Source organism: Emiliania huxleyi, assembly GCF_000372725.1.
Source record: "Emiliania huxleyi CCMP1516 unplaced genomic scaffold EMIHUscaffold_332, whole genome shotgun sequence".
Lineage (NCBI taxonomy): Eukaryota > Haptophyta > Isochrysidales > Noelaerhabdaceae > Emiliania > Emiliania huxleyi.
In genome coordinates this window covers 32,797-52,323 of record NW_005199506.1, presented here as the reverse complement: position 1 = coordinate 52,323, position 19,527 = coordinate 32,797, and the positions used below count along the sequence as shown (strand labels likewise).

Below are 19,527 nucleotides of genomic sequence, written 5' to 3'. Positions count from 1 at the left end.
CTAGAAGGTTCCTAGAAGGTTCCTAGTTTGCGAGTGGGATACGGAGCCTGTAGTGTGAAGGCACCCGGGCTCAGGGTGTGTGTCTTCAGAGCAGCACCGCGTGCATACGAGGCCACGACATGCAGCGGGTGGAGCAGAGTACAGCGGGATGCAAAGGAGTCTCCTCTCGCGTGCTGGTCGGAGCACGCAGGGCTGTCTGCTAGGAACCTTCTAGGAACCTTCTAGGAACCTTCTAGGAACCTTCTAGGAACCTTCTAGGAACCTTCTAGTATGCCGCATCTAGGGCGGGAGAGAGTGGGGAGGCAGATGGGGAGATGTGGGGAGAGATGGGTGTCGTCTCCCGCATCTAGCGGGGCTTCGGACGGCTCCTCGGGAACGCCGATCCGGGGAGACACGGGGAGAGACTCCGCATCTAGTGCCAGTGTGTGTGTGTGCCATCTCACTGAGGCGGGCATGTGGGGAGAGGTGGGGAGAGGCTCCGCATCTAGGGCCAGTGTGTGTGTGTGCCATCTCACTGAGGCGGGCATGTGGGGAGAGGTGGGGAGAGGCTCCGCATCTAGGGCCAGTGTGTGTGTGTGCCATCTCACTGAGGCGGGCATGTGGGGAGAGGTGGGGAGAGGCTCCGCATCTAGGGCCAGTGTGTGTGTGTGCCATCTCACTGAGGCGGGCATGTGGGGAGAGGTGGGGAGAGGCTCCGCATCTAGGGCCAGTGTGCCATCTCACTGAGGCGGGCATATGGGGAGAGGTGGGGAGAGGCTCCGCATCTAGGGCCAGTGTGTGTGTGTGCCATCTCACTGAGGCGGGCATATGGGGAGAGGTGGGGAGAGGCTCCGCATCTAGGGCCAGTGTGTGTGTGTGCCATCTCACTGAGGCGGGCATGTGGGGAGAGGTGGGGAGAGGCTCCGCATCTAGGGCCAGTGTGTGTGTGTGCCATCTCACTGAGGCGGGCATGTGGGGAGAGGTGGGGAGAGGCTCCGCATCTAGGGCCAGTGTGTGTGTGTGCCATCTCACTGAGGCGGGCATATGGGGAGAGGTGGGGAGAGGCTCCGCTTCTAGTGCCGCCCGCCTCAGCAGGTGGTCCGGCCGGAAGGAGGTCCACCCTGCGCCAGTCACGCTGCTGATGGTGGCGTAGTTGAGCCTCACCACGTCCTCTCGCTCGTAGTAGCCGCCCGGGTTGGCGCTGTCGGAGGGAAGGGCGCGCCCGAGGCCGCGCCACGCGGTCTCGTCGCTGCGAGAGCCTGCGAGCGCGACGTGACGCTCAACACGTGAAGACGCGTCGGAGGCGCGAGAGATGGCTTTGGTGGCGGTGCCGTGGCTCAGGCGCGGTGTGCGGTCGCCACGGAGTGGTGTTGCAAGCAGCCGTGAGCGGTGCGCGGATCGTCTCTCTTTACGAGCGGGGCGGCCAGGAGGCACCGTTGCGGAGCATTGCCGCGATGATCGAGGTCGTGAGTGAAGAGCCGCTGCGGCTCATGCCCATCACGATGATCTGGGAGCGAGCCCGTTGGCGGCCCTCGGGGCCTCGACATCGGAGTGTCGATGCCATAACGCGCTCGCTCCAACACTGCGACAGCTCGTCTGCCAGGTGTGCTGGCTCCTTCACGGCCAGCACGGGTACAAAGAGGGGTACCCGGCCGGAGAATCCCCAGGCTGCGGAAACGTAGTGTCGCTCAAGACACAAACAAGAGGTGCGATACTGCGGGGGAGTGTAAGGTGCCTATATGGGCCCCCGGAATGTGTCTCAACAGAGGGTGCTGGCTCCTTCACAGCCATCTTGTAGGTGCCTATATGGGCTTCCACTACCTCCGTTTCGGCCTGCCTGGCTGCGGCGGCCGTCACTCCCCGACAAATCCGTCGCTTTTCCGTCACTTGGAAGCCGGGAAAGTTCGCGCAGCTGACGGCTTCCAAATGACGGTCTTTGGAAACTTCCAAGCAGCAGTCGCTTCGAAGTGACAGTATCGTCATCATCTGTCTCGCGTCCACCCATACCGCGTTGGTGTCCAGTCCGAGCCTGACTGTTGTTCATCTTTCTACATACATACATTCCAGTCAGTATCGGACCTTCGACATGGATGGTACCTCCGGTGAGATAGTGGCTGCCTGTTCGAGACTGGGGCCGATCGAACTTGATTTGTTCGGAGGAGGAATCCGGCCAGCACGGGTACAAAGAGGGGTACCCGGCCGGAGAATCCCCAGGCTGCGGAAACGTAGTGTCGCTCAAGAGGTGCGATACTGCGGGTGAGTGTAAGGTGCCTATGTGGGCTTCCAGTATCGGACCTTCAAGACATGCGCTTTTGGCCGGTGGCCCCCTGCTCGGACACATCTTACTTACCTAATCGCTGAGCTAGCTGCAGTGCAGCCACATCCTCCAGTCTAATGGCTGCAACACACACACGGCTGCCATCCTTGGTAGACATGGCTGGAGACGCACTACCGCAGCCATACCGCCCGCCTCGGGGTGAGCCCTCCCCCGCGCCCATCCCCTGCCCTCTCCCGCCACACACTCCGTCAGAGCCCCCTCCCCTCTTGCACAACAGGAATTTTGACAACTAACCGGATGGATGCCTATTTCTTCATTACTTTATTAATTGATGCTTTTTGCACGGCTGAGCCCCCCCCCCCCCCTCCCCCGCGCCCATTCCCTGCCCTCACCCGCCACACACTCCGTCAGAGCCCCCTCCCCTCTTGCACAACAGGAATTTTGACAATTGTGATAGGAACGAGTGTATCGCTTTGACGGATCGACCGTACTTGTTATCAAGACTGATGTGACGTACACAGTGACACAACAGACGACACATATTCTCCCACCCGCCGGGACGCAAAACGCTCTCGACGAGAGCCAGAAGAAGGCGTCCGCACAGCAAGCCGCTCGTCGGACAGGCGTGCTCGCTCGATGCCGGCGAGCGCATTGCGCACGCTTTGGACGGTGGCGAAGCCAAAAACACCGATGGTGGCCGTCCGCTGGCGTGAGCGCGGCGGCGGTCGAGACCTCACCCTTCGCGCCGACGACCCAACCTTACGCGGAACAACCCAACCCAGGCCCAACAACCCAACCCAACCCAAAAAGCACGATTCTCCTGTTGGGCCCTCGGACGGCACTGCTTCGGCAGCGTGCACCTCGATCCTCTGGGCGAGCAGGGGAAGTGGTTAGGAGTCTGGGCCCAGAGATGAGGATTGTCGAGATGTCATGCGAGAGCGGTGGGTGGGCATAAGTAGCGCGGCTGGAGAGTGGTGTCCGAGGGACAATGGTGAGTTGTCAGTTGGGGCGCGAGACGCGCGGGAATCATACTGTGTAGGGTGCTGATTGTGAGCTGAGTGCATGGGTGTATGGGGTTCAGAAATTTGTGGCGTCGAGGTTTGTGCATTGGTGGCTGGCGTAGCGGTCAGAGGTTCGCCTTCGGGCCGGTTGGCTGCGGGTTCGAGGCCGGGCGGGGGGGGAGGGGGGGGGCACACCTCACCCTCACCCCTCACCATCCTCAAATCCTCGAATCATCGCGATCATCGAGAGCGTCGTGAGCGTTGATTCTGTGCTGATTTTTGCGCGCGAGCGTCGCGATTTTTGGTCTGGTTGGTCCGTCGTGGCCGGTGCGCGGGAAACTCGCCGAAAACCCGCGCAGCCGGCCGATTGTACGACCGAGGTCGCTGAGCCTTGGCGACGCGGCGCGCGCGTCGCCAAGGAGTTCGTAAAATGTCAGAGTTTTTTTTCCCACGGGCACGCCGGCTGCCCAGAGGTAAAGGTAAGAGGGCCGCAGGCCCTCAGAGGTAGAGGTAACCTAGACCCCTCCACTACCCGGCCCTCCGGGCCGATGTCAGAGATCAGTACAGTCCGCACAAATGAGTCCACGCGGGGGGCAGTTCAGGACACGAAACGACCCAGCATACACTACGCCCCCCGCCGCGCCCCGCGCCGGCATGCGGCAGCAGCAGCAATGGCCATGCGCGCCCTGAACCGCGATCACGACGAACTGCCCGCCACCGAGAGGCAGCTACTCTGCCCGCCACCGAGGCAGCTACTCTGTCCGCCACCGAGGCAGCTACCCTGTCCGGTGGATGCGGCAGAGAGACGCCGGCGCCTCCGACTTCACTCGACGTAGTCCATCGTGTTGTGGTCCTCGAGGCGCAGCACCTCGTTCCAGTCCTTCTTGCGTCGGCGCATGAACAGGACGAGCAGGCGGGAGAGCCACCACGGGAAGTAAAAGTCGAAGGCGCGCCTCCACGACGTCTTTGGCAGCGCCTCGTCGTGAGTGGTCTTGACCTCGGACGCGACGCCGTCGGGGAGCGAGAAGGAGGCGGCGTCGAGGGCCGCCTTTGCGGCCTTTCGCTTCTGCACCATGGCTGCCATGGTCGAGGGGCGGAGGAAGAGGAGCTTGTAGAGCGAGTAGCAGGAGCGGGCGTCGGCGACCGCCTCCTCGTAGAGGCGCATCGTGGCGTAGAGGTAGGCGATGAAGGCGAGCGGCACAGCCGAGCGGTGCAGCAGAGCGTACCCGAGGCAGCCCAGCACGAAGGCCATCACGATGAGCGCGCAGACCATCATCTTCGTCTCCGCGACCGAGTCGTTCCACCGTGGTCCCTTGGCCATCAGCATCCTCTCTCGCCTCTTGACGTAGACCCACACCGGCATCCACGCCACGAGCCCCGGAGTGGCGACGGCGAAGAGGAGGCTGCACAACACTGCGCGCTGTGCCAGCCCCCACGCACACCAATACCACGGCAGCGCTTGCCCGACGGCGGCCGCGCGCCGGACCCGCTCGTCCTTGATGCCCTTCTCGTCGAGCAGCCGCTGGTACTCGGAGAGCTCCGCCTTGAGCCGCGCCGCAGCAAGCGCCGACGCCTTTGGCGCGTCTCGTTCCAACGCGCCGCCGCCGCCGCCGCCGCCGCCGCCGCCGCCGCCGCCGCCGCCGCCGCCGCCGCCGCTCGCGTCTGCGGGCGCGAGCTTGAGCACCTCGACCCAGCCGCGCAGCAGGGAGAGGTACTGCTTGAGGGTGAGCTGCGAGTCGGCAGCCTGGTGCAGCCGCGCCGCGGTGATGCCGCACCGGATGACACCCCAGTCGGGCGCGTTGATGGTGACCGCCTCGAGGTCGGCCGAGAGACGGCAGGTGAGGGCCTGCCACGGAGAGTCTCGTGCGTCAGAAGGGTGCGAGCTTCCTCCTCTAGGCCGAGAGGCTGCCGTAGGCCGAGAGGCTGCCGTAGGCCGGGAGGCTGCCGTAGGCCGAGAGGCTGCCGTAGGCCGGGAGGCTGCCGGGGGAGCGCCTTGGCGGCCTCGAACGAGTCGCCGAACCGCGCCGCGTACGCCGCGTCCACGACGATGGGCTTGCAGTACGACATGCACAGGTCGGAGCGGAACTTCTCGCGGTGCGTGAAGGCGAGGCCGACCGGGACGACGTTCACCTGCACGGGGGGGGGGCTCGGCTGCGATCGCTAGAGGTGCTCGGCTGCGATCGCTAGAGGTGAGCACGATGTTATGGGGGGCTCATCCGAGTTAGCACGGGATGAGCCGGGGGAGGGGGGGCGGGCGGTGAGATGGCGATGCGGGACGAGATCACCCGAGATGCCCGAGGGGCGGGGGAGGAGGAGGCGAGGAGGACGGGGGAAAGGGGGAGGAGGAGGGGATGGAGGAGGACAGGTGTGGGGGGGGGGGGGGGGAGGTGAAGGGGGACACGGGGGAGACGAGAGGTCAAAGCGCAGGGGCGGTGCGGTCCACCACCTTGAAGTCCGCGTCTCCCGCCTCAGAAGACTGTCGGACCGCCTCGAGCGCGATCCTGCGGGCGAGAGGGACGGCACGCGGCGCTGAGGCAAACGGGGCACGCGCGGGCAGAGCGCCCGCCCAGTGGAAAGGGGCAGCAGAAAGGGGCAGTGGGGCGGCGGGCAGGAGCGGCGAGGAGGGGGAGCGGGAGAGAGGAGGGCTCTGACGGCGGCTCGCTGAACGAGGGGAGGGGGCGGGAGCGGCTGGGAGATTGCCCGGGAGCCCAAGGCCAAGCGCAGGGGCTGAGTCGCCGGCCAGGGGCGGGCAGCGTTCGCAGCGGCCGGCCCTCGCCTGGCGACTCCGGTCTTGAACGGCTGCTCCATGTAGGGCAGGAAGCGCGAGACGCCCTCGGGCGCGAAGCCGAGGCATCCTCCCGCCCGCAGCACCTCGATCACCGTTCGGAACACCTCCAGATTCCGGTCCTTTGCCTGGTCGCCGTGCTCGCGCTGCCGGTAGATTGGGACGGCACCGGAGTTGCGGATAAGGGTTCCCATGATGGGCACCTTCCAGAGCGTGTCCTTTGCGCAGAAGCGCACCATCCGTGGCGTCGCCTTGATGAGGCAGAGCGGGTCGGCCAGCCCGTTGCCGTGGTTGAAGCAGAGCAGCGTCGGCTCGCCGGCCGCCGGAAAGTCCTCGACGCCATGGCACTCTGTCGTGGCGTAGAAGACGAAGCCGGTGGCGCGAAAGATGAGTCGAATGACCGAGTAGAGCAGCGTCGTAGAGTCGCCAGCCTCTTCTGTCCGGCACGACACGTCTGCGCTCCCGTCCGACGCCGCCGAACCGCGAAGAGAGCTCATCGGGCTTCTGGAAAAAGAATTCAGCAAGCAGAACTCTCTCTCACAGCACACAGGTTGGGACCGGCAGGCGGCGGCGTCGCAGGACGAGGCAGAAGAGAACGACGCGACAAAGGGGGAAGTGACAAGGGAGAGAACGACGAGAGTGGGACAGCCGCGAGGTGGCATGAAGGTTGCAGCGAGAAGCGGCGAGAGACTGCGAAAAGAGATACGAGGAGGCAGACCCCCCAGGGTGGGCGACGGCTAGCGCATCACACCCTCCTCTCCTTAAAATCCCTGTGTGGTGGCGGCGTGCCGTTCTCCCATCCCTCCCTTGGGTTGTGTGTTTTCTTTCTTTCTTTCTTTAGCACACAGGTTCGACACAGGTACGCCACGGTACCAAAAGAGGCACAGTCGCGGGGGTGCCTACACGAAGGCGTCGAGGTGGGCGAAGGGGGGAGGGCGGCAATCGCCCTCACCCTTACGACGCCCACCCCGGCACTCCCTGTCTGGAAAAAGAATAGCGGCGGTCAGCCAAAATCGGCAAAATACCGTTTTTAGGAGCAGGAGAGCCCCACCTGTCCCCCTGATCGTCCTTCCAAAATCCTGCTCGTGCAGGTGGGGACCCTGTCCTCGTCCCATCCCTCGTTTGGCCTGTCTGTTTTCTTTCTTTCTTTCTTAAATACCGGGTATTTTGCGGGTATACCTGGAAAACCCCGGTATACCTGGAAAATACCTAGGGATCGTGCCGATTTCCTCAATTTTGCCCCAGATTTTGCCCCAGACCAGCTCTCAGACTCAGGGAAACTCGCGAGTTTCCCGAGGGAAACTCGAGAGAAACAGAATGGAGCACCAACCTCTCTGATTCGAAGCTCCGCCGCAGCCGCTCGGCGACCTCTCTCGGCTCGGTAGGGTCGGTGCCCAGTCAACCCTGGAGGCGGATTAGCGGGGTCTGTCCGACTCGCTCGCTGCACGGTTGGCTGCGGCGCTCCGGCGCAAGCCGACGCTCGAGAAGTGGCGCCACTCTGCGTGGCTGCCCTCCGGGCTTGTCCTTGGCTCTCCGACATCGATCGAGCACGCCTGTCCGACGAGCGGCTTGCCGCGCGGGTGGCTTTGTGTGGCTCTTGTCGAGAGCGTTTTGCGGCCCGCCGGCTGAGAGAATATGTGTCGTCTGATGTGTCACTGTGTACGTCATATCAGTCTTGATAACAAGCACGGTCGATCCGTCGAAGCGATATACTCGTCACGTCACGCTGGACGGCTTGCACGGAACTCTGTGCCGGCAAAACAGGAAGAGCCGCGCTGCAAGAAGAGCTCGATAGGGAGCGAGAATCGTCAAAGGTGCTCACGCAGGTTTCGGACGTCCGTCCTGGTGCGGTCAGTTCCCCCCAGGTTTGACCGCGCAGGTCTCAAAACTCGTCGAGCACTCGTAGCCTTTCTGCGACTCTCTGCGTGCTGCCGGCTCGGGAAGAGCAGATTTTGCAAGATATCTCAACGAGATCCGACATCTGCGCGGTCATTTTTGGAGTGATCTTACCGCGTCATGACGGAGTCTTGATACCTCTCGGAGCACCTCTAACGGTTCTCGCTCCCTATCGAGATCTTCTTGCCGGACGGCTCTTCCTGTTTTGCGGGGCGCGCTGAGCTCTGTGTCAAGCTCGAAGGGCAACGGAAACGAGTGCATCGATAGACCGACTGTGCTTGTTACCAAGACCGATCTCACGTACACAGTTACACTCCAGACGTCCCGTACTCTCCCATCCGACAACCGGCAAGACGCTGTCGTGAGCCAGCCGCTCTTGCGGCAGCCGTCAGCAGAGACCGAGCGCATCGGGCGAGTGGAAATCGAGATGGCGAGCCGGCCGTGGGCCCGGACGACGGCGCTGGAGCGACAGATTTTGGCTGAGGCTCCGAGGAGGCGAGAGCGAGCTCTAGAGGTGAATCACGTGTTTTGGCTCTAGGGCCAGCTCGGCTAATCCTGAGCTCAGTTGGCTGGGAGGGGTCGGTTGGAAGGCGTCCAATCACAGCCGTACCCGGGGGTAGCTGGGACTCGAACCCACCGTCTGATTTTGCTTTTGGGACAGGGCTGAAATTCTTCAGCAATGGCACACATGGAGTCGGGGGCGAGCGGCTGCCAAGAAGGCGCGCTGCTTATTCCCCCGGCTGCCTCCCCCCCCCTCCCCCCCCGCCCTACAGAGGTAGGTGGTTGGGCATGTGGACCTCACTAACTATTCAGGGGGCAGACAGGCAGAGAGGGGTTGGTGGCGGGGTTTTCGCGAGAGAGCGGGAGCGTGAGCACGCGAGGCGTGGATAGAGAGGACGCCTGAGGGGGACTGCTCCTGGTAAGGGCGTGTCCTATGATCGCGGCGGCCCTAGAGCCGTATGATCATGAGGAGACCCTCTACCAAATGGGACACGTCCACTCTCTGTGGTCGTGCGATGCCCCTCTGCAAGCCGCCGTTCACATGGCGTCATTCCACTACCCCACACGCTCCCTTCTCGTTCTGATACACTCGGAGACTATGATACACGTGTGAGAGGTCGTGACATCTTACGTATACTTTAGAAGTAACAAGATAGTTGTGTCACGCCAAAAAAAAATCATACTGGGCAAGTCCCACGCGCGTCTTTCCAAGTCCTCCCAGGCCTACTCCTCTGCCCCTCGCGCCCGCCGCGTCGACGACCGCCTGCGCCTCGGCTGGCCACGCCTATCACCCGACGACGGCGATCCCGTGAAACGCGGTCCGTGCCCCCACCTCCCTCTGGCGGCGATGTCGAGGCCTCGTGCGCTGGCACGCTCACCACTGTCGCCTTGTCGACGGCGCAGTGGCAGTCCGCGGCGAGGCCGGGGTAGGCCAGCGAGCAGTTGGCCTCGGCCGGTGCGCAGTTGTTGCGCAGCGGCGCCTCGCCGCGGCACCAGACGAGCGACACGGCCACCTGGACCACGAGGGGAAGGGCCGTCAGTGCTGCCTTCCCCGGCTCTGGCGCGCGGGGCGGTCCGGCGCGCGTCGAGTGCGGGTGCGCCGCAGCAGCCCTGCAGGTAGACGCAGGGCGCGGGCGAGTTGGAGGCGACGTTGCGTGTCGTGCGGAAGTAGCGCGATCCTACCACAATTGCCGACGAGTGAATGATCGCCAGGGGCCCCGGCGCGACGTGGCGGAGGCGGGGGGGCACGGGCCATTGTCGTGGTAGAAACTGCCAACCACGGGTGCGCGGTCGGCCTCGCAGTAGTTGAGCGACACGGTCGAGTTTGGCTGAGGGCCGAGCGTGTAGATGCACCCGCCGTCGTTCAGAGCCGACACCACACGCTCCATCCGGTTGGAGACCACGTGGTTGTTCCGCATGAAGGTCTGGCGGCCAAGCACGTGCGTGCCCCACCCCCAGCCGAGCGAGATGGCGGTGTACCCCGTCTCGGCGACGCTGTTGTGCGAGATGGTCGTGTCGCGGACGTACCCCGCGAAGATGGCGGCGGCACCGCGCAGCTCGAGCGCGGCTAACCTGATGGTGTTGTCCACGACCCGAAACGCAGAGTCCATCCGCTCCGGGCTGGTCGCGAGGGCCCGCTCGTCGTCGACGTTCCCCAGCTTGACCGCCCCTCCCGCGAGCGACGTGAAGCTGCTCCCCACCACGGACACCTGCTGGCTCGCGCCTCCGACCGACAGGGCGTACGCGCTGCCCAAGTTGGCGAAGGAGCAGCCGTCGACCGCCACGCCGCGCGCGCGTCCGAGTGAGACGGCGCCGGGAGGCTCTCCGAGCGGCGTGACGAGGCTCTGCGTCGGGACGTACCCCTCTGGTGTCGAGGGCTGCCGCCACGTCGCGTGCGAGAAGGCCAGCCGCTGGAAGGAGTGGTTCGCAAGCCCCTCGGCCTGGAGGATCGCCTCGTGCAGCGGCGCCCACGCGTCGCGGGGAGGCCCTCCGTACGGCTCGCGCGGGCGGTAAAAGACGTGGCGGTCGCTGCACGCGAACTGGCCTGCGGGAAGGCTCCGAGAGGCGTCCGTGAAAGCTCTGGGAACAGACATAGCACCTCGCTGCAGCTTGCCGGCGGGCGGCGGGCGGAGCAGGTTCTCGACGAGGAGAGGCGCGGGCGGCGGCCCGCCCTTGCGCGCAGTGAGCGCAGCCCAGCAAGGCCGCGAGACGATGACGCGCCTCCCAGCGACGCGATCGACCGCGCAGCGCGGCTCGATCCAGTTCTGCACCTGCGACGGCCAACGCAGCTCCGCCGCGGCCCACTCGAGGCCCGGCACCACCCCGCGCGCAGAGTATCCCTCGGCGGTGGTCGAGAGGTTCCACGCTTCGGTGCGGGCGGTGGCGCGGGGTGCGCGCAGGCCGCCTAGAGGTGCGACGACAGGGGTCGGGTCTTTGCGTGAGCAGCGCGTCTCGACACGCGCAGGAATGAGCGCGGGTTGGAGTGCGGGGATACCTTGGTACAAGAGCCGAGCCGGCGTGTGAGCCAAGCCACCCGCACCGCACGCCACCCGCACGCTCTTGGCGACCCGCACGGTATAAGAGCCACAATGTGAGCCGGCGCACCCGCATCGCACGTGGCATCTAGGGTCTGGCCGCGCCCACCCACAGCTGGCGGAACGGCAGCGCGGCCCGCGTGACGTGCGGCACGTCGTCCGCGGCGTGGGCCCAGACGCCGTCCCACTCGGGCCCCGCGCACTCTGGAGGCGTGGCCGGGTCGAGGTGCGAGCACCGCACCCAACGCAGCAGCGGCGCGCCGGCAGAGAGGGTGGTCGGTGCGGAGGGCAGCGCCGCGCCGCGCCAGATTACGCGCCGGCCGGAGGGATGATTGTGTTGTGGCCCAAGGGCCAGCGGCACTGGGAGTTGGTGCACACCGCCCTTGAGGCAGACGACCACGTCCGCCGCAGAGGCAGCGGAGGAGAGCTGCGACGCCACGCGCTCCACGGCGGCGTGGAGCGCGCCGCGGGACGCCGGGACGGTGAGCGTGCAGGGTGGCTGCAGCATGTATGGTCGAGAGGTTTCGAGGGGCCACCGCACCCCCCCTCCCCACTACGCGGCTCGATTTTAGTTATTCATCTTGGGTAACCTGGAGGAATATGAGTTGACCTCGAGTACAGTATTCCACGTCCTAACCTCATTCGTTAATTCATTAATTAATTACGTATTGTATTCCGCGTCGGGTATTGGTAAGTATTCCAGGAGAGGAACAAGGCAAGGTGGCGAGGCGGAGCTGTCTCGAAGCAGCGTACCACCACCCACGCTGTAGATGGACAGAAGACTGCAATTCCCTTCCCCCCTCGGAGGGGGCCGGAGGAGGCGTACCCCGAGGACCCGCTCTTTCCCCTTCCCCCCTCGGAGGGGGCCGGGCGAGGCGTAACCCGAGGGCCCTCTTCCCTGACCCCGCCTCGCTGATAAGATCTTTTCACCTTGACTTGGTGGAGTACAGGCGCGGGGGGCGTGTGGCTGAGACTCGGCTCGTGAGCCCCGCGTAGACTCTCGCCTGCTAACCTCGAAGGGGCTGCCGTCCACCCGTCGCTGCTCAGGCCGGGGGAGGGGGGGAAACCTCCTGTTCCTCGCGGAACGGGAGTAGGCCCCTCCTTGCCCGGTCAGGAAGCAGGGCGGTGGTCGTGCCATCGTCGCTTCGAAGGCACAGATACGCGCCGCATTCGTCGCCGGCGCTCCCGTCGGCCGGACTGCCCTCGACGAGTGGGTGTCGCCAACCAAAGCGACACGCACTCGAGGGTAGTGCCGACGGGACGCGGCTCGAGGGCGACTCTCGCGAAGGCACGGCTGGCAACCGTGGCGCGAGGCTCGCGCTCGAAAAGACCGGGATCGCTCTACCGGCAAACCTCTAGCTGACATGCGCGCACCGTCGAGCTGACGGCGGGCGCGCTGCGGTCGCACGCCTCCCAAGTCATATGCCACGGCGTGCGATCTAGAATCAGCACACGCGCCTCTGCTTGCATACACTCATACATTGGATTGTCATTGCCTGTGAGTGCGAGATAGGGCTGGCCGCTGGCGGCTAGCCCCTGAGGAGAGTGACCAGAGACACCTCACATGACCCCACACACGGTCTAGTCCGGCCTCGCGGTCGGAGGAGATTGCTAGAGGACGAGCAAGCCTGCTCTAGCCTCGCATATTACCTCCTGTCGTCTGTTGTGATGTTGTGCCCTTGTTTGTTTCTCTTGGCACCTTGGAGTGCTGGGGGGGGCGACAGGAAGAATGTGGCCCTGAGTTATGTGTACGCCAACTCAGGGTGTGTGGCAGCCAGCTGGCTGTGTGTCTTGTGAGCTTGTTTGTGTCTGTGTGTCGCTCGTGCGTGTCGTCATCATCTGTCCCGCGTCCACCCATACCGCGTTGGTGTCCAGTCCGAGCCTGGCTGTTCTTCACCTTTCTACCTACCTACCTAAGCACTAGAGCACTGGATAGGGTCGATTCCGCATGCGCCATGAACACCCCATGACGTTGCGAGCGGCACTGCGAGCACGCTGCATGGCTCGAACTCGGTCGATGGACGATGCTCGACCATGTACACCCACCTCTCCATCTGGATGCCGACCGACGCTCCAGGCGCGGCTCTGGTATGTGGGCATGTCGAGCAAGGCCTGGGGGATGGTCACTTTCGCCAAGAACACCACAGTGCTCTGCGCGCTGGTGACGCTCGCGTGCGAGTGCGCGGTGACCGGCACCGCGTGGGATCTCATCCCGTGCCTCCCCCTCCTCGGTGGCGCGCTCGCGGTGCTGTACGCCACGCACACCCCCTCACCCGCCTGTAAGAGCTACCTCAACAAGCAGCTGTCGGCTAAGCCGTGGAAGGGGAAGGGCGGCGGCACCGCAGGCAGTTCGCTCGCCTCCATCGCCCCGGAGGCGCGCGCGTCCATGTCGAGCGCGCATCATGCCAAGGACCCGGTTGGTGCGCTCGGCGGCTGCGGCCCGGCGGCGCTGCTCCTCTCCGAGGCCAACATCCTCTCCGACAGTGACGCATCAAGCAGCCATGAGGCGACGCAGCGGCTGGTCGACTCGGCGATCAAGGGCATCGTCTCGTCCGCCGTCGTCGCCGCTCTCATCTTCTCCACCATGTACGAGTTCGCCTACGAAGAGGGGGAGGCGTTGCAGCGCCTTGTCGCCGCCGGGCCGGCGAGCGGCTGGGGCCTCGAGGAGGTGGCCGACCTGACCTCGTGCGTCGCCGACTTTGTGTGCATCCTGATGGCGTCGGTCGCCATCCTGCTTGGCTCCATCCACCTCTACTCGCAAATTTCCTACTGGATGCCCTCGCTCGAGGCGCGGCTGTGGTACGTCAACGCGTTGAGCACGGCCCGCGCGGCCGTCGACCTCGCAACCTACGTCACCGTCTTCAGCGCGCTGCTCTCGCTCGCATGCCAGGTGGCTGTGACGCGGTCGGCGTGGGACATCCTGCCCTTCTTGCCGCTCCTCGCGGTCGGACTCGCGATGCTCTACATTCAGTGCACGCTCTCTCGCGACTGCAAGCACTACCTGACTGCGGAGCTCCGGCTGCGGCCCCTCGGCGACGGCGGGGCGCTCGACGCCTGAGATCGAACGAGGCGGGGGGCTGGGGGCTGCAGAGAGATGCGTGCGACTAACGCGAGAGGCCGTGCCGCTCTCACGGAGGACACGCTGTAGACATATCTGAGAGAGAGAAACGGTCTTAAGAGGGCACTGGGCTCAGGGGAGAGAGCCGATACCTGCATGTACGTCTTTTTGTAGCTCTCGTGTGTGGAAACCTGGATCGGACTGACAGGGAGCCGAGGATGGAAAGATTTTACAGCAGTTGTGGACAATGCCGGGGGGGCAACTTCAGCTGGCCATGCCGCTGTTGGTTACGCATTGTGCGACTGTCTTTAATCTTATACTTATACTTAGAACGGACAATGCCGAATAAAGTTTGTAATTGTATAGGTGAACAGGCACACAGTGTACTTTAGTCACATGCGTCGGCATACGCTGTACAGAACCCGTAAAGGAGTCTATCTATTCCATGATCTATTCTCACAGCTTCTGAGCGCGCCTCGACGTCGCGAGAGCCCTTGCAGCTGCGCATCGAGGAACGCGGCGACGCGCTCCACCTCCTCCGATCGACTCGCCGAGCCCCCCGAGGCGAGATTATGCGCCTCGAAGGCGCCGCTCACTGTGTCGGAGCGGTCTGTCGTATGGTTGAACAGCTCACAGCTCAGTGCTGGCTTGGAGGCAGCCCTCCACCAGTCCTCTGCCGGCGCCCACTCCACCCAGCGCGTGTACCGATAGTGCTCCGTTCGCACGCTGTACGCCATCCGGCCGGAATGGAAGGCTTGGGAGTAGGCGCGAAGCGGCTCGCGGCACGCCCGCGCCTGGCCCCGCATCAGCGGCAGCAGCGTCTTCCCGTCGAGCGTTGGCGCGGGCGAGGCCGACGGTGAGCGCGCAGAGGGCTGTACGCCAAGCGCGTCGAGCAGTGTCGGCATCACGTCGATCAGCTCGACGACATCATCCACGCGGCGTCCACGGGCCTTAGGCATCCAGGGCACGCGCATGATCAGTGGCACCCGCAACGCGTGCTCAAAGGCGGTGAGCTTCTGCCAGGCTGCATTCTCGCCGAGCGAGAAGCTGTGGTCGCTGTGCAGGACGACGATCGTGTCGTTCCACAGGTGTTGCTTTCGCAGATTCGACAGCAGCACACCGATGAGATGGTCGACATAGCTGACCGCCCCACGATAGTGCCTCCGCATCTCATCGAGTGTGTCTTGCTCCTTGACGGGGCCGCCTAGGGACGTCGGCGGCCGCGCAATGTGGTATTCGAACGGCGCACCCGCGACACGCTCCTCAGGCCTCGTTGACGCTTTGGGCTGCATGTCGAGGAAGGCCGGCGGATAGTGGATCGGATTGTGCGGGCGCATGAAGCCAACCATCACCAAGAAGGGCGCGCCCACCTGGATCCCCCAACCGCGACATAGCTCGCGTTGAGTCTGCGGCAAGCTGTGCGCGCCCCTGCACGCGGCAAGCTTCTTTAGGTACAGTGTCGCGCCGTTGACGACGCGCTGATCGGGAAAGCCGCCCCACGGCAGATCGCACGTCGCCATCGTCGAATAATAGTCGATCTTTGCGGAGATGGCATATCGCAATCTCCGCACATTCTTGGCGTCGCTGCGAGTGAAGCACGTGCGCTCCAGGAGTGGCGCTGAGTGTGTCGGAAACGGCAGCGTGTAGCCCAGCCCGCTCTCGCCAAAGTGGCTGATCTTTCCAATTCCTGCTGTATTGTAACCCGCATCGCGCAGCGTGCTGACGATCGTGGGTTGCGAGCGGAGCACGTCCTTAGCGCTCGCCTCGCCCCAGTGTGCGCGTGGACGACGGCCCGTGAGGAAGCTAGCGCGGCTCGGGATGCACAGCGCGACCTGGCAGTAGGCGCGGCTGAAGACGGCAGCCTGCGCCACGAGACCGTCAATGTTTGGCGTCAGCATTTTGCCTCGCGTCGTGAAGCCGAACTCGGGCCTCAGATCGTCCGCAAGGAGGTACAGCACCCCACGCGGCCGGTGTGGTGCGCCGCGGTGCGCGCCGCCCTGCATCGGATTCACCATGCTAAGGCATCTCTCCGAAGCGGCTAGAGCTATAGAGAGAGAGGGCCGCGACACGGGACACACTGCATGCAGGTCGTAAACTACGCAAAAGAAATCGTGCTCGGGTCTGGTCCCGAGACGTGGGCTGACAGCGCTGCGTTCGGGGGGCCGTGCCGGAATTGAGCCGGCCACAGGCCCGACGGTTGTCCTGTACGAGAGAGGAATCCCTCCCTGTCGTGTGGGTTGCCCAGCCCCTCTCTCCGTGTCGCGATGCACCCCCCGCTCCCGTTCCCCTTTTCCCCTAGAAATTCCTAAAATTTCACAAATTATCTTAAATTCTCGGAGGATCACGATAGAAGGCTCTGTGGTAGTGTGTCGCTCTGGTAGAAGGTACTTGTGTAGTGGAACGCTCAGGCGTGCACGAACCCCGACGTCGTCTGCGAATTTCGCATGTCCCGAGCTGTCTGCTGGGTGCTATTCCTGGCTGCACAAAGCGCCGCGTATAAGCCGCCCTCATTCCCACCGGATCACCGCCACTTTGTGGACCAGCGAGGCTACCGCACATGGCCAAAGTGCCACTTCAACTCGATAACCCGCGATCCACTCGACCAGCTCGTCTTCCATTTGTATGGCGGGCGGGCGCCAAACATGCTCAGCTTTCCATGCAGCACTTGGTCGGCTGGCTGCCCCTGTGCCGCGCCGCTTGATCTGGTTGACAAGGGGACGTTTGTCGAGATAGGTGCGAATGATGGGCTGCATATGAGCAACACCTACTTCTTCGAGCGCTTTCTGGGGTGGCGTGGCCTTTGCGTAGAGGCGAACCCAAAGGTCTACGAGCGGCTCAAGCTCAACCGGCCCAACTGCACCAATGCCAATGCCTTGGTCGTCCGCGGAGAAGCATAACCGCCTGTCAATGGAGAACGACTGGGAGACTGGCCTGAGCGGCCTTGCCGACTCCCCAAAACTCGAGAATGTTACCGTCATCCACCGGTTCGCGAGGCGATTTAATGTGCAGGCCAAGCGATACGAGCTGCCGGTGGTGGCCTTCTCGACGCTGTTGGCTGTTCCGAGAGCATGGCATCACCTACATTGACTTCCTGTCTGTCGACGTCGAGGGAGCATCGGAAACCGTCTTGCGCTCCATAGATTTCGACGCCGTCCAGATCAAGCTGATTGCAGTGGAGGATCCCGACGCGAGCACGGTCCCCTTGGTTCGTTCTCTTGCTCGTCTCACGAGCGTCATGCGACGGCCGGTGTGGCCGTTTCCCTCGTTGTTGGTGTCGCTTCCTCCGCTGCCGCCCTTCATCTCCGCCAGCTTCTCCCGGCTCCACCGCTTCCGAGGGCTTCAATGGCCCGGCCGAGGTCTCCCCGGGCGAGGACGGCGGCATTGGGTCGTGTCGCCTCCCCTCCCAGGGAGGTCGAGCCCGCTCTCCCTGGTCAGCGAGTCGTGCCCGCACCCGCGGCCTCTCTATAGTCCTTGGCTCGCCCCCCCCCTCCGCCGGCTCCTCTCCAGGTTCGGGGAGGCGTGGCCCTCCCTGTCTGTCGAAGGTCGCGGTGGTCCGGTTGCCCCTGCAGCTGGTCTTCCCCCGGTGAGCCCGTACGCCCCGACTCCACTCTCAGAGGCCGCGTTAGCTCATCTCTCACCTCCTCCGACAACTGACTCCAAGCCCCCCCCGGGGCCCTCCGGCCACGGCCCTCCGGCCCGCGCGCGCGTGCTATTTTTTTGCCGCACTTTCCGGGTCGGCGTCGGCTCAGGTGAAATGCCTCTGCACACACTCGCGTCGGCTCTTCTCGCCGCCACCACCTCGGCGGTGAGCCCAGCTCTCCCCATCGACGTGATCCGTACTCGGCTGCTCAATTACAATGGCTTCACCTACACGAGCTCCGTCGTGCCCGCGTCGGCCGCCTCGCCAGCACTGCCGCCAGTCGTGCTGCTTCCTCCGATTGGCGTCGGGATCGACCGGACATTTTGCGGCCGCCTCCTCGAAGCGTGGGCGGTCGCCTCGCCCAGCGCCACGCTGCACGCGATCGACGTCATCGGCATGGGCGACTCCAGCCCGAAGCCGCGCATGAAGAGGCGGCTGCTCGGCGGTTGGGAGGAGCCGCCTCGCACGCCGCGCGAGTGGGCGGAGCAGGTCGTCGCGTACATCACCGAGGAGGTGGGCGAGCCGTGCGTCGTCGTCGGGCAGAGCAACCTCTGCACCGTCGCGCTCGAGGCTGCGGCGCTCGACCCAGAGGCCGTCAAAGGCATCGAGCGCCTCTCGCCTCTGTGGCCGTGCCGCACGTACACACGACTCGCGTCGCCTCTGCCGCACATACACACACCTCGCCTCTCGCCTCTCTTGCCGTCAGCAGTGCAGCGCTGTCGCCTCTCACGCGGCGGCTGCAAGAGGATGCCCTGTCGGGTCAGGCGTGGTGCTGCTCGGCCCTCCCGAGACATGTCCGAGACATGTCCGAGACATGTCCGAGACATGTCTCCTGTCGGGTCAGGCGTGGTGCTGCTCGGCCCTCCCGCCGTCGAGGCGCTCTCCCTCGACAAGCTCGGAGAGGAGACATGTCCGAGACATGTCCGAGACGTGTCCGAGACATGTCCGGGACATGTCCATAGGCGCTCTCCCTCGACAAGTCTCCCGAGGCGATCGCAAAGGCGTGGGGAATGGCTCGCTCGCACCGGCCGCAAAACACTCACACACGAGGCGTCACCCGGCGCCGGACACGCTTGTTCGCAGGTGTGGCGGATCGTCGGGTCACCCGTCGGCGCGGCGCTCTTCCGCTTCGCGCGCCGAAAGCCCTTCCTCGCCTCCTTCTCCAAGAAGAACCTCTTCGCCGACCCTGCCCTCGTCGCCGGCCGAGGAGCCGTCGCCGCGCGGCCGTGAACGGCGTCTCTTCACAGCTGCAGCCGTGAACAGGTCGACGACGACTACCTCGACGTGTGCGCGGCGGGCGCCGCCGACGCGGCCACGCGGCACGCCGTTTTCTCCTTGTCCGAGACATGTCCGGACATGTCTCGGACATGTCCGAGACATGTCTCGTGAGGGACATGTCCATAGGCACGCCGTCTTCTCCTTCGTCGCCGGCACTTGGCGGCAGGACTACCGGCCGCTGCTCGCCGCCCTCGCCACGCCCACTCTCGTCCTCTCGGGCAGCGACGTCGGCGCGGCGGCGGCCGCAGGCCACACACACACACACACACACACACACACACACACACGCGCGCGCGCGCGCGCGCGCACGCTCGCAACGCACACACTGCTGCCTCCCTCCTCACCCTCTCCTCCACCACCGCTGCCGCAGGCGGAGGCGTCGGCAGGGGGGAGGAGGGGCAGACGCCGCCCGCGCCGCCCGCCGCAGAGGGAGCACGCACCGCGCCTCGATCGGCGGCTCTCTGCGGGGCGTGTCCACGACGTGGCCCGCACATGCACAGGTGTGGACCGCACCTCGATCCGCGGGCTGCTGCGCTGGTTCGCGGTGTGGCGGAGCGGGCGCGACCAAGGGGCGGGC

The 19,527-nt window shown here is 64.6% G+C and overlaps 5 protein-coding genes across 5 annotated transcripts in view; 1 reads left to right on the top strand and 4 right to left on the bottom strand.

Moving 5' to 3' along the window:
- EMIHUDRAFT_241442 (hypothetical protein) overlaps nucleotides 1-1,477 on the bottom strand; it is a gene marked incomplete at both ends in the record, with an annotated part of 4,546 nt that extends 3,069 nt beyond the window's left edge. Inside the window, 2 exons of the mRNA XM_005773626.1 lie at nucleotides 1,100-1,238; nucleotides 1,414-1,477. Of these exons, the coding sequence (XP_005773683.1) occupies nucleotides 1,100-1,238; nucleotides 1,414-1,477 (203 nt within the window). The remainder of the gene's footprint in view (nucleotides 1-1,099; nucleotides 1,239-1,413) is intronic.
- Nucleotides 1,478-4,081: 2,604 nt separating this feature from the next.
- Nucleotides 4,082-6,540, bottom strand: EMIHUDRAFT_117293 (hypothetical protein; the record flags this gene model as incomplete). Its single annotated transcript, XM_005773625.1, has 4 exons — nucleotides 4,082-5,104; nucleotides 5,302-5,388; nucleotides 5,705-5,759; nucleotides 6,056-6,540. 4 exons carry the CDS (start codon nucleotides 6,538-6,540, stop codon nucleotides 4,082-4,084), a joined length of 1,650 nt encoding a protein of 549 aa, XP_005773682.1.
- A 2,549-nt stretch (nucleotides 6,541-9,089) lies between these two features.
- Nucleotides 9,090-11,482, bottom strand: EMIHUDRAFT_469843 (hypothetical protein; the record flags this gene model as incomplete). The annotated part of the gene is made up of 5 exons (XM_005773624.1): nucleotides 9,090-9,224; nucleotides 9,298-9,453; nucleotides 9,718-10,484; nucleotides 10,539-10,844; nucleotides 11,353-11,482. The coding sequence occupies 5 exons, from the start codon at nucleotides 11,480-11,482 to the stop codon at nucleotides 9,102-9,104; spliced, it is 1,482 nt and encodes a 493-aa protein (XP_005773681.1). The 3' UTR covers nucleotides 9,090-9,101.
- Nucleotides 11,483-14,420: 2,938 nt separating this feature from the next.
- On the bottom strand, nucleotides 14,421-16,047 carry EMIHUDRAFT_241437 (hypothetical protein; the record flags this gene model as incomplete). Its single annotated transcript, XM_005773623.1, has 2 exons — nucleotides 14,421-14,443; nucleotides 14,514-16,047. The coding sequence occupies 2 exons, from the start codon at nucleotides 16,045-16,047 to the stop codon at nucleotides 14,421-14,423; spliced, it is 1,557 nt and encodes a 518-aa protein (XP_005773680.1).
- A 1,719-nt stretch (nucleotides 16,048-17,766) lies between these two features.
- On the top strand, nucleotides 17,767-19,183 carry EMIHUDRAFT_469842 (hypothetical protein; the record flags this gene model as incomplete). The annotated part of the gene is made up of 6 exons (XM_005773622.1): nucleotides 17,767-18,273; nucleotides 18,517-18,566; nucleotides 18,653-18,673; nucleotides 18,756-18,866; nucleotides 18,936-18,991; nucleotides 19,077-19,183. Coding segments are annotated over exons 1-6 (831 nt in total), but the record flags the coding sequence as incomplete, so codon positions are not given.
- Between the last annotated feature and the right edge of the window lie 344 nt (nucleotides 19,184-19,527).